This window comes from Corythoichthys intestinalis, chromosome 3 (assembly GCF_030265065.1).
Source record: "Corythoichthys intestinalis isolate RoL2023-P3 chromosome 3, ASM3026506v1, whole genome shotgun sequence".
In the NCBI taxonomy this organism is placed as follows: domain Eukaryota; kingdom Metazoa; phylum Chordata; class Actinopteri; order Syngnathiformes; family Syngnathidae; genus Corythoichthys; species Corythoichthys intestinalis.
In genome coordinates, this window is record NC_080397.1 from 43,794,516 (window position 1) to 43,807,210 (window position 12,695).

General features: G+C 37.2%; 2 protein-coding genes across 4 annotated transcripts in view; one reads left to right on the plus strand and one right to left on the minus strand.

Annotated features, from left to right (window-relative positions):
• The first annotated feature begins 617 nt into the window (after positions 1-617).
• gatd3l (glutamine amidotransferase class 1 domain containing 3, like) lies at positions 618-5,866 on the plus strand. The gene is made up of 6 exons (XM_057831883.1): positions 618-748; positions 814-866; positions 935-1,048; positions 1,130-1,261; positions 1,324-1,416; positions 3,420-5,866. The coding sequence occupies exons 1-6, from the start codon at positions 635-637 to the stop codon at positions 3,610-3,612; spliced, it is 699 nt and encodes a 232-aa protein (XP_057687866.1). The 5' UTR covers positions 618-634; the 3' UTR covers positions 3,613-5,866.
• Positions 5,867-6,569: 703 nt separating this feature from the next.
• Positions 6,570-12,695, minus strand: part of igsf9b (immunoglobulin superfamily, member 9b) — a 57,118-nt gene continuing 50,992 nt past the window's right edge. For all 3 annotated transcript variants that reach the window (XM_057831882.1, XM_057831880.1, XM_057831881.1), the window contains one exon: positions 6,570-8,562. In XM_057831882.1, coding sequence (XP_057687865.1) covers positions 8,537-8,562 — 26 coding nt within the window. In that variant the 3' untranslated portion in view covers positions 6,570-8,536. The remainder of the gene's footprint in view (positions 8,563-12,695) is intronic.

A 12,695-nucleotide genomic window follows, 5' to 3' on the forward strand; every position in this document is an offset into this window, starting at 1 on the left:
ATCCGCGACTCCTAGAGCTATTTGTGTGTCGAACGCCAGTCTAGACATTGTAGGTTCAAGTTGAAAGAAGGTACTTCTAGTAAGAGTCTTACACCTTAATCATCTTAAAAGGACATACGGCTAGCTTTGCTATGCAGCATGAAATCCAATTTATTACGTATAAGTACTGCATTGACCTAACCGGTGTATTGGTTGGGTGGAATATCACTTTGCTTTTCAGATTGGTTATAGTTGACAGGAAAGTCGAGAGTGATCAGTAATTCTATAATAGTGGCTCGGTAAGCCATCTTGGGTAGGTGTGTAGGAGCTTTGCTATTAACTTAGTTGTAGATTAGCAGTTTTGGTGTGTTCCTCAAACACAAAAAAACTGAAGGTTAGTATTATATATTAGATGTAGTATCTAAAGCTGGACAATGGCATTTTGCCAAAGTGACTTAAGTTGATGAGACAAATAAACAAAGTATTAAAAAGGGAGGTCGCACTTGAGGTTGACCGGGCAGGGAAAGGTGAAACTGTCAGTGCTCTTCGTGGAAGACGCAGCTTACGTAGTGACGTCACACTCTGGATTGAGGTGATATATACATGGCCAGAGGCAGAAGTTCAAAAGGCCTTTAAGATTCAGGCTGAACCAAACATGATTGCAAACAGAGTGCTGTTGTCCAAACAAACACTGGCTGTTCTTACTCAACAGACAGCGTTTGTCCATCACGGCAACCAAGGCCATTGGGGGAATGCCAATATCGCTGTGGTAAGTGACACAAACCAATTTTACGTATGAATACGGTGCGTGCATGCTCTGTGAAATCTATCCAGGTGTTGTCGGGATGTGGCCGGTGGGACGGGACCGACGTCCACGAGGGTGTCTAGTGAGTATTGCTGTTTCCTTTTCATTTTTATTACCATGCAGAGGTTTAACTCACACGGCCTTCGTCAGCACAATGTACCACCTGAGTCGCAACGGGGCTCGCTTCCAGGTGTTTGCTCTCAATCAACAGCAGACTCAAGTGTTGGATCATTTGAAGAAGCAGCCTGTCTCTGGAGACAACCGGTACAACTCGCACGTATGAATACGCAATCCAGTTTGAGATGTATTTCGGTGGATGTGTTCTCAGGTTTGGCTTTTGCACAGGAATGTGATGGTGGAGTCTGCCCGCTTCGGTCATAATGAAGGAATGACACAAATGCAGGATCTGGCCAAGCTGGACGTTAATGCCTTTGATGCTGTTATCTTTCCTGGAGGTCACGGAGTCATCAAGAACCTGTGAGGAGCAGGCTAAATGGGGATAGAGGTGATGAAGATCAATGTTACTTTTTATTCTTTAGGTCCTCTTTTGTGAAGGATGGTAAAGACTGCCAGCTGCACCCTGATGTCGAGAGAGTGCTCAAAGATTTCCATCGCTTACGTAAACCCATCGGGTGGGTATCTCTTTTTCGCAAGAGCGTAAGTTTGCATAGGGACGGTAGGGACATAACACTAGCAACTTTTCAGGATGCTCAAATTGTCCCCACGAACTTTTTAGCAACTGTATTTGACTTATATAAAGAGTCTCGTTAGATAGGTAATTTAGGTTGTCTTCCTATATGTTGTAAGGATAGAATTGACCCTACCATTACTGAGGGAATTATTTTCTGACATAAGACCGAAATTTATATGGAGAAAGATTTGTGTCTTTATTATTCAATCAAAAAAAAAAAAAGTTACCAAAATCAAAATATATATAGTATTTTCAATTTTTAAAAAAGTCACTTCAATTAAAAAAAAAAAAAAAAATAGTTTGAAGGCAAAAATGAATTTGAGAATCCAAAATAGCATTTGAAAACAAAAAAAAAAATGTTTTTTTTTTTTTTTTTAATTGAAATAACTTTTTTTGATTTAACTAATGTTGTTTTTAACTAGACACATTTTGACTAGGACATTTGTGTCTTTATCATTCAATCAAAAAAATAAGTTGCTTCGAACAAAAATATTTTCAAAAGAAAAATCACTTCAATCCCCCCAAATTTTTTTTCAATCCTTGAAAAAAAGTTTTTGAATGCGAAAAAATATTTGAGACTCAAAAATTTGCATTTGAACACTTAATTTTTCATTGAAAATGTTTTTTAATAGAAGCAATCCTTTTTGTGTTTAGGCCATGTTATGGGTAGGACGTTTGTGTCTAAATCATTCAATCACGAAAAAAGTTGCTTCAATCAAAAAAAAAAAAAAAAAAAGCATTTTCAATCAAAGAGAAAATTCATTTGCAGAAATAAAATTGCCCTACTCTAAAAATAATATATATTTTTTAAAAAAAAAATACTTTCTTAATGCAAAAGGTTTTGAACCCACTTTTTTTTAAACTGCAAAAAGTTTTGGACTCACTTAAAAAATAAAAAAAAGAAAAAAAAAAAAAGAAAAGCAAAACGTTTACATAGGAGGGTGTGGATTTAATATTTAAGCCATCTGGTAGAAAAAACAAGTTCGGTGTTTTGCGAGTGTTGCTTTGATGTTCGATATTTCGAAAAACGCGAAAAACGAGGGAATGCTGCGATTTTTTTTTTTCCGCCACTGCATTCCCTGCATTTCCGAGTAAAAACGAAAAATCGCGAAAAACCGTGAAAAACGAGGGAATGCCGCGAAAAGGAATTCACTGTATTCCCCCGCTTTCCTGCGAAATACTGTTTTTCGCGGGGGGAGGTGGGGTGAGTCATCAGCCAATTAAATATGCTTTTGCGGGGGAAAAAATTGACCGGTACATTCAGCAAGTCAAAAGGGGTAAATATAAGTCTGAACATAATGAAAACAATTCACTTAATAAAAGTAGGGTAAATTCTTTCCATACAACATATGGTAAGACAATCTAAAAGACCTATATAACTGAAGTCATTATATAGCCTAATGCAAATAAGGTTGTATAAAAGTTGGTGGGGACAATTTGAGCATCCTGAAAAGTTGGTAGTGTTATGTCCCTATGCAAACCTACGCCCTTGAAGAGATTATTAACAAGTTTGCATTAAATGTGTATGTTAATATAATTTAAAATATGTTCAAATGATGCACTTTAAATTTGTTAGTAAAATCCAGATATTTATTCTGGAAGTTTTTCAAAAATGTTTCTTTAGTAGTTTTTCGAACTGTGTACATGTGAAACATGTGAACATGTGAAAGTTATCATCAGTCAATACAGATATATTTTGCATTTATCATTTAGCCTATCAATTAATTAAGTTCATATTCATAAGAAATGTAGCCCTGACCTCCGTTCACACAATCTGTTTGTTCTTATTAATGTGCCGTCCCCAGCAAAAAGTCTATATGCAGGTTATGCTGTTATGTCGTCCCTACCATTGCTGAGACCAAACTTACGCTCTTGCTTTTTCATATGTCATTTAGACCAAACAAGCACCTGTACTGTTAAGTCATGAAATGCTCCCTAATTTAGTCTGTCCAGCACATCTCCTGTGCTGGCGTGCCGTGTGCTGCCTGGCCTGGAGGTGACTCTGGGCTATGAACGTGACGACAAAAGCCTCTGGGGCAAGTGGCCTCACACAAATCTGGTCCAGGTTGTTAAAAGCATGGGTGCCCGTCACTTTGTCCGTGAGCCATATATATCCTTCCAAAAAGCCATGACATAGTAGTTCATCCAATCAAATCTTGATGTAAGTTTTGCTTTCTGTTGTTGTGACCTTGACATTTTCTTGCACGAAGCCCATGTGGATGAGAAGAACAAAGTGGTTAGCACGCCATCCTTCATGTGGGAGACGGAGCTTCACTATCACTATGTATTTGACGGCATCGGAAATATGGTCAAGCATGTAATGCGCATGTCAATCTAGCAATATCCCATTTATGACAGTGGGAGATAGTGTTGATCTGAGGACAGAGAAAATGTCCTGTATAAGTCCTTTTGACTGACATTGTCAAAGATGTCATGCCACTGTCATGTAGGAAGTAAGTACCGTAAATTTCGGACTATAAGACGCATCTGATTATACGACTTCCACCACCAAATTTGACACGAAAACAGCATCGATAAGCCGCAGCGGACTATAAGCCGCAGCTGTCCACACTGTATTATGTGATATTTACACCAAAAGATATTAACCCGTAAAATTTTGTGACAGCGGCATCATAAGACTGTCATAACACCAAATGAACCACCATGAAGCTTTAAATTGGCTGCAAAGCTTCATGGCTTCAAGAAGCTTCATTTGGCCAACACTGCTCCCTTGGGGGAGACAGTTAACTTCTGCTGCCACCTGCTCTGGACACTGTTGTCGTCCAACATTCCTCCTAGCATGCACTGCAACGCTACAGTAAATAATGGATGTCATTTTGTGTCATCCGTCAAATTATCTCACTTTTGAATGGATGTAAAAGATCCGAGCTGAACGTAAATGGAGTTAGTGACATAATTGGCCGGATGACATCTGTCATAAGCATTCATTAATGCCCATGATAGTGTCGTGTCATAGTTATGACAGTCTAATGGCAGTCTTATGACACCACTATCAAATAGAGTGTTACCTAATAACCCAAATAAATCAACAAATAAGCCACACTGGATATAAGCCGCAGGATTAAAAATGAGGGGAAAAAAGTAGAGGTTTATAGTCCGAAAATTACGGTAACCAACTCTTGTGTTAGATTTCACATTTTGAGTAAAAGCTTTAGTCATAGCAGATGGTCTGTTGTCTTTATGTGCCAGGTGTGTAATAGATACAAGGTTAAAGGTCATTTACAGTAAATCACAAAAGTGAGTACACCCCTCGCATTTCTGCAGATATTTAAGTATATCTTGTCATGGGACAACACTGACAAAATGACTTTGACAGAATGAAAAGTGTGTGCACCTTATATAATAATTTATTTTCCCCTCAAAATAACTCAAAATATAGCCATTAATATCTAAACCCTTGGCAACAAAAGTGAGTACACCGCATGGAAACTACGTACGGTACATCCCTAAATGTCCAAATTGAGTACTGCTTGTCATTTTCCCTCCAAAATGACATGTAACTTGTTACAGGAGTGCTGTTAGCATTGGGAATATATATATAATTATTATATGCGTTATAGTTACTTATACATATTATTACTGATATATTGGTGTTATCACTGCAACTATTATTGTTATTATCTGTGTAATCATTATGATTAGTAGAGTTGTCGTATAAGTGTTTTGTTGTCTTCATTGATGTCATAACTGTTATCATGGCTGTTATTGCATCGTTGTCATTATTGTTGTGGCCATAAATGTCATTTTCATCGTTGGTGTTGTCACTATTGCTCTAATCAAACTGAGTCCATATTTTATTTTTATGAACAAGTCTTTGAGTAAAATAGAATGCCGGTGCTGATGGTGATAGTTAAATGGTTATACATATCTATATAGATGAACTAGTACGCAAGCATGTTTATATGTCTACACATTCAATATACGTAACTTGAAATATAGGGCTGGCAAGTGGGAGCTCTGATGCAAGAGGTTGTTAACCTTTTGGCTCAGGTTCCCAAATCTCGTCTTTTAATGCACAACTAGGACACGTATGAATGAGTGGTCCTGTTGCCTGGGGGTTGTTTCCCTAAGGCAGCAGATCCACAAATAATTGGATAATGAATAATACACATTTTAACACATCACATTTTAACTAGGGTTGCTCCGATCATGTTTTTTTGCTCCCGATCCGATCGTTTTAGTTTGAGTATCTGCCGATCCCGATATTTTCCGATCCGATTGCTTTTTTTTTTTGCTCCCGATTCAATTCCAATCATTCCCGATCATATACATTTTGGCAATGCATTAAGAAAAAAATGAATAAAACTCGGACGAATATATACATTCAACATACAGTACATAAGTATTGTATTTGTTTATTATGACAATAAATTCTTTCTGTGAGAGGGATCCACTTTCCACAAATATACCTGTGACTTTGTATATTGTGACTAAATATTGCCATCTAGTGTATTTGTTGAGCTTTCAGTAAATGATACTGTAGCCATGCCCAAATGCATGATGGGAAGTGGAACCATGACTGTGCGTAGGTCTACCAATTGATATATCTTCTCTGCGTTGGGAAATAACATAAAGTGTTAAGAAAAAGATCAATTGCTACCTTGCTTCCCCACATTGCTTCCCATGATATTTCTAATCGTAGGGAGAGGGATTGTAAGGCTTTAGCCAATTAAAAACAGGCTCCAAAGGCTGCCAAAATTCACTCTACTCATTTTACGCTGTCTTTTATCTCTCTATATAGGTAAAACGGCGCCATTACAGATTGAGCGCGACAATGTATGAGTGGGTCGTGCAATGCATGCATTAATTGTGTTAAATATTTTAACGTGATACGTTTTTAAAACAATTAATTACCGCCGTTATCGGGATAAATGTGATAACCCTACCTTAAGCCTAAAGACTCTGGATGAGTGTAACATATTATGTCTGTAACGATAAATACAATTAGAAAACGATTTAATAAAAAAAAAAAAAAAAAAAAAAAAAAAATTTAAAAAGGCATGGCCGATATTTTTTTGCCGATTCCGATACTTTGAAAATGACGTGATCGGACCCGATCAATCGGGACATCTCTAAATTTAACAATTATCACCATTAGCACCAGTAAAGCTGTTATTACAGAAATTATGACTTTGAATGTACAATCAGTATATGGGGACGGCGGTGATGACGACGATGATAGCGGTGGTAGTGATGGTGGTGGCGATAGTGCAATGATGATGACGATGTTGGGAAGTGACTGTATTTACATTGAATTTTTTGGGAGTGAATTGGGGGTGGGACCAAAAAAAAGCTCGGCTTCTTCCCACTCCTTTTCGAGCTACTTATGTATGTATTTAATTTTTGTTATAATCAACATTACTGGTACTACTGTAATTTGTTTTCCCCTATTCTTGCTGTTTTTGTTATTATTGCTCGAAATATAAAATTATTCAATCAATCAATTGCTGTGGAGATTGAAGAGGTGGGAGGTTAGCCTGTTAGTGCTCAAACTATACGCCGCACTCTACATCAAATTGGTGCGTGGCTGTCACCCCAGGAGGAAGCCTCTTCTGAAGACGGTACACAAGAAAGCCAGCCCGTCTCATCAGACCATAGGACATGGTTCCAGTAATCCATGTGCTTTGTTGACATGTCTTCAGCAAACTGTTTGCGGGCTTTCTTCAATCTCTGCAGCAATGCTGACAGGACTCCTGTAAAGAGTCACGTGACATTTTGGAGGGAAAATGACAAGCAGCACTCGATTTGGACATTTAGGAATGTACGTAGTTTCTATGCGGTGTACACACTTTTGTTGTCAGGGGTTTAGATATTAATGGCTGTATTTTGAGGGGAAAATAAATCAACTCTATTATATAAGCTGCACACAGACTACTTTTCATTGTGTCACAGTGTCATTTTGTCAGTGTTTTCCCATTAAAAGTTATACTTAAATATCTGCAGAAATGCAAGGGGTGTACTCACTTTTGTGATACACAGTAAGTTAAAGATGGCGCATGTGTATCATGTATTTGCATATTTTTCTTCTGTGCTTGTTTCCCAATCAGACATCTATAAAAAATAAATGACAACAGATTCAAGAACCATTGAGTTTTTTTTAATAATACAATTCATTCATAACAAACATATAAAAACAAACAATATATAAAACTTTTTAGTTTGTACAAAAACCTCTTAACTCATCACTCCACATGTGGCTTCTCATTTGGGGATATTTTCATAGAGTTCACAAAGTACATTACGATCTCAAAGCTTGTCATTTGACCAAATCAGCTGTTGTTCTCAGTTGAAAAAAAAAAAAAAAAGAACAGTTCATAAAAGCCTGAATCATTCACAGTGCTGTCTTCACATCAGTGAATTGTAAACATGTTTGCATATTAGAACTCACTTCAAAAAACGTGAGCAAAGCTCAAAGCAGAAAAAGGCATACAACATATTCCTGTTTTACAAAGTGTCATTCAACTACAAATTCCGTCCAGTGAATTTTTTTTTTGCTTCAATGCAAGTAAACGCTTGCACACCTCAACAGATAAACATTCTGAGAGCAAAAGATTTAAGGGACTAGGAAAGGGGGAAAAAAAATATATCGATTGAGAAAAATAAAACATCACCAATAGCCCTGAGGTGCTTAAAACTAAAGGATAAGAACATTAATTATATTAGATTTGAGACCAAGAATGTCAGTAGTAGGGAAAAGGCTTGAACAGAACACAATGCCATTTTGGAACAAAATAATTGTCATAAGCTTTGTTTTTCATTAAAAAAAAAAAATCGTAACTTGAAATAACATCTTGATAGTGATGTTTGTATCCAGTTTTACTTCAAAAGTGTGCCAGTGTCTGATTGTCAAAACAACCTCAACACAGTTGCACAATCTTTTATAACATTAAATAATCCCTTGTCAGGAGTAACAAAGACAAGACAATGCCATTAGATGACGAATGTGGACAAACCACTTGACAGTAATACAGTCTTGGATTCTTTTAGTCTGCTCGAACAGACTACTGGAGTTCTTTCACATGAATTATGACTGATGTCTGCTACTTGTTGTCTTTCTCAGATGCACCTGTGGAAACAGAGAATTGCAGCATTGAATTATAGCACTGAAAAAATGTACCTTTTCTTAATGAATTTGCATGCAATAAGAAGTTGACTAAACCTAAAAAGGTGTGAGTGACAGGCAAGAGGCAGGCAAGCAAGGAATGAAGGGAAATTAAAGGGAACCTCAGACGTAAAGACTTATAAGCTCTAATAAGCCACAATTGTTCTCTTTTGATAAAATGTTATTAGAAACAAATAAAATATTAAAATCTATCATATTTAGTACATGTTTTGACCTACGGAGGGCGCCATGTTTTATGCGTGCAATGGACGCTTGGGGTGATCACGTAGTTTGCCACTGTCACTAGACGAACACTCTCAATCCCTTCGTTGCTTGCCTTGGTTTTTTACGCGGCGAGACGTCCAACACATGCGCACATTGTTTAAAAGCGGTGAGTACTTTTTGTTTTTATTGAGTCTTTTATTACCTTTTCAATGCCTCAAAAATACTTTTTGCATGTGTTTCCCTCTCATACTTTTAAGCATTGTGTTTTCTTGTGGTAGCATTAAACATACGTGGAGATAGCCCCCCCCCCCGGTAGCCGAAAATGTCATTGCATATAACTGACTTTCCAATATATGAATTTAAAATTAAGACTTTGCCGGTAAAATGTTGTCAATAAAAGTTGTAAAGCAATAAAACAACTAAAGTCAATGAAATTAACAAAAAATATTTTATAATGGGTCAAAATTATTTTTCAAACAGATCATGTGACTAGCCCCTCAGAGATGGTAATTTATTTTGCTTATCCAAAAAAAATAAATAAATAAATAAATAACACTTGAGGACAGAAGAGGCAAGATAGATATGGCAGAAAACACAGACAAGACTGAAAAAGCAGTTTCTGCTCTTGCACTCTTCTTTAAAATGAATTGCTGTGTTTTAATCCAAAACAACTGTTGTGTTTGATAGAACAACATGTCTATATGCTGCCATAGCAGATTCATGGCACATTAAGCCCCCGAACTATTTTTAATTTGCCTGTTTTACCCAGGAAAACCTCGTTTACAGAAGTCGCGCAACCGTTTTTGTTTCAACCCAGCCATGAAAACAAACAAACAACAAACAAAATGTCTGTCATTTTTAGCTTAGAATCATGAATTGATGTCTAATATTTTGTTTAAAAAAAGACTTGAAAAAATTATTTACTCGCATATTTTAAACTTAAACAAATTACGTCACTGTACGTCAATGAAAAAAATGGCGTCTGTAAAAAAGTCACTGATAGCTTCCTCATAACTATCACTAAATTGTATTTTTTTGTTTCTGTCGCATTTTCCCCGATATGCTAGATGATAAATAATCGATCCAAACAACGAAGAATTGGATTTTTTTTTTAAAAGGGTAAATATATGAAAAAGAAGATCTCGACCACTCATTGATGTATGCGATTTCTGCATCGCGACCCTTGTTATATGACCATGATTCACCGATAAAATCCCCCCAAAATCCGGCTGTGGCCATTCACAGTTGTGTCTTGACAGATACATGAGACATGGAGGAACAACTTGGATCAAAACAAGGTAAGTCATGGTGTTAAAGTCATGGCGTCTGTAATTCTGCTCTCGCCTCCAGATAGGGTTTTGCTGTTTAGAAAACTTTTTCTTTTTTTTTTAAATGCCCTTCTGTCCAAATTTTTTCTTCCCCCAGAAAATGGAGATTTTAAGCTTTCCAATGATATATCACACATGTATATCGGACAAATTTAAAATTTGGCCAAACTGGGGGTCTTTTTTTTCATATCGAAGCTTTCAAAAGCGACAACAGCTACTGAGCGGGAACCAAAGATTGAAGATGCGGACCAAAAAACACTGGAGAGCACCACCAAAATGGTGAGCGGAGTTTCAGTTTGCTCCACTTAAGACATCAACCCTCAAAAAAGATAGGAAACAAACAAAAAGCTCATTTTTAACGCAAATGTTCCTGGCTGGAATATTCAGTCAAAAATGATGCGGCATCTACTTCTCCACTAGGTAAGACAGAAAAACGCACACGTACACACACACAGCTGGGATGCCTGTATGTACGAGCATGGGCTAAATTACTATCCGAGCATAAATCTTGTAAATTCATTTTGTTGCTGACACTAAGTTTCGGGTCATCAACATTTTTGCCCACCCCCGCCACAAACGACAAACTCCCCGCCTATGGCTTTAAAGCAAATAGTTGATCTGTTGACCACATTAATCACGTGGCATATTTAAATCACACTTATTTGATATTACTACGTTGAAGTATTTTCTTAAGGCATCTTTACCTATAGCAAAAATTTGCTACGAATCTGTTGCTTAATCTCGTCTTGTGAGACGAATTTGATATCTCAAATTTATCTCATTCTCTACTTTTTGGTTCTGAGTTTGTGCTCCAAAGGGTACCCTTAGGAGCAAGTGATGAGTCAAAATGAGCAAAGACATCATTGAGATAAATGAGAATGATTTGAGAGAACAGATTTGAGAATAGAAATTCTCATAATTGAAAGTGGAGTTATACTTGTATAGCACCTTTGAGGCACTCAAAGCGATTTGACACTATATCCTTATCTACCTACTGGTGACGTAGCATCGTGGGGTTCAGTGTCTTGCTCAAGGATACTTTGATGAATTTATCAGGAGAGAGAATTGAACTCACAACTAAAGAAGCCTCGATCGATCAGCATCGGGTCCGATCACGTCATTTTCAAAGTATCGGAATCGGCAAAAAAATATCGGACATGCCTTTTTTTAATATATATATATTTTTTAATTAAATTGTTTTCTAATTGCTTTTAACGTTACAGACAAAATGTCTTACACTCATCCAGAGTCTTTAGTTTTGGCTTAAAGTAGGGCTATCAAATTTATCACGTTAACGGCGGTAATTAATTTAAAAAAAATTAATCACGTTAAAATATTTAACGCAATTAACGCATGCGCTGCACGACCCACTCACGCATTGTCGCGTTCAATCTATAATGGCGCTGTTTTGCCTATATATAGAGATAGAAGGCAGCGTAAAATGAGTAGAGTGGATTTTGGCAGTCTTTGGAGCCTTTTTTTAATTTGCTAAAGCCTTACAAAACCTGTGGGTTGGGGAACGACTTCTCTACCAGAGCCACATATAAACGCACTGTGCTCAATGTGACGCGGCACATCAATGGAAAGCAACTTCAGAAAGAATGTGTAGCAGCGATGAAGCAAATGTATTTTATTTTGCTTCATTTAATAATTTATATATTTCTTTGATGCTTTGACACTGAAAAAAAAAAAAAAAACGCGGACATGTTGCCTGTGAGCCAGTAGTTTTGCGAGACAGGGTAGGCCAGCGTGTTGCGTGTTTTGATTATGTCATCAAACAAGAGGACTAAGGTTCTTCCACTATTTTGTGGTAAACTTTCGGTTTTTAAAACAAAAAAACGATAATGCATTTGTAGCCGCCGATAGTTTTCAGCACCAAATTTTTGGTCACATCTCTAATTTTTACATTGAACCAGATGTTATTTAATTACTTGACCGATATTATTTTTCAGATTTTGGCACGACATGAATTAAGATGTGATTGGACATGTCAGAGTAGACACTACTCTTTCTTACAAGGAAAGAATCTCTAAAACCCAAAATGAGCAATTGCAGACTGGAAGGAGAGCAAATTGAGAAATATTTGTAACTGACACAATATAGGGTTGCTTGGCAAGCTTTGAGGCAAGTTTAAGAAATAAATACTTTGCTCATCCTTATCTTTCACTGAGAAATGACTGAGATCGTGAGTCCAAGTAAGGAGATCAAATTGAGATGCATTTGAGATCAATACAAGATCTCATAGTTGTCTCTTGGTGAGATCTGAAAGGAGACAGCTGTGAGACATTACTGAGAAATCGTGCAAGCTACTGTAGTAGAACTATTCTCAAGACCTTCTCGTGTAATGCTCACTGTTGCCCCTTTCCCACTGAAACTAGTGGGTCAACTCGCGTTTTTTTCCAAGCCGATGCAACCCACTAGCAATTGGCATCTTTCCTATTGACAAAAAAAGCCGTGTCTTTTTTTCCCCCACCCGTCTAACCCCCCACCCCTCCTCAGCTGTGCGTAAGGTTACGTGACGTCACCACGCTAAAATGCGCATCG

Coding starts and splice junctions, on each gene's coding strand:
- gatd3l (XM_057831883.1), top strand. CDS start 635: ATGATTGCAAACAGAGTGCTGTTGTCCAAACAAACACTGGCTGTTCTT. Junction 749..813: donor GGAATGCCAATATCGCTGTG/GTAAGTGACACA, acceptor AAATCTATCCAG/GTGTTGTCGGGATGTGGCCG. Junction 1,262..1,323: donor CACGGAGTCATCAAGAACCT/GTGAGGAGCAGG, acceptor TTTATTCTTTAG/GTCCTCTTTTGTGAAGGATG.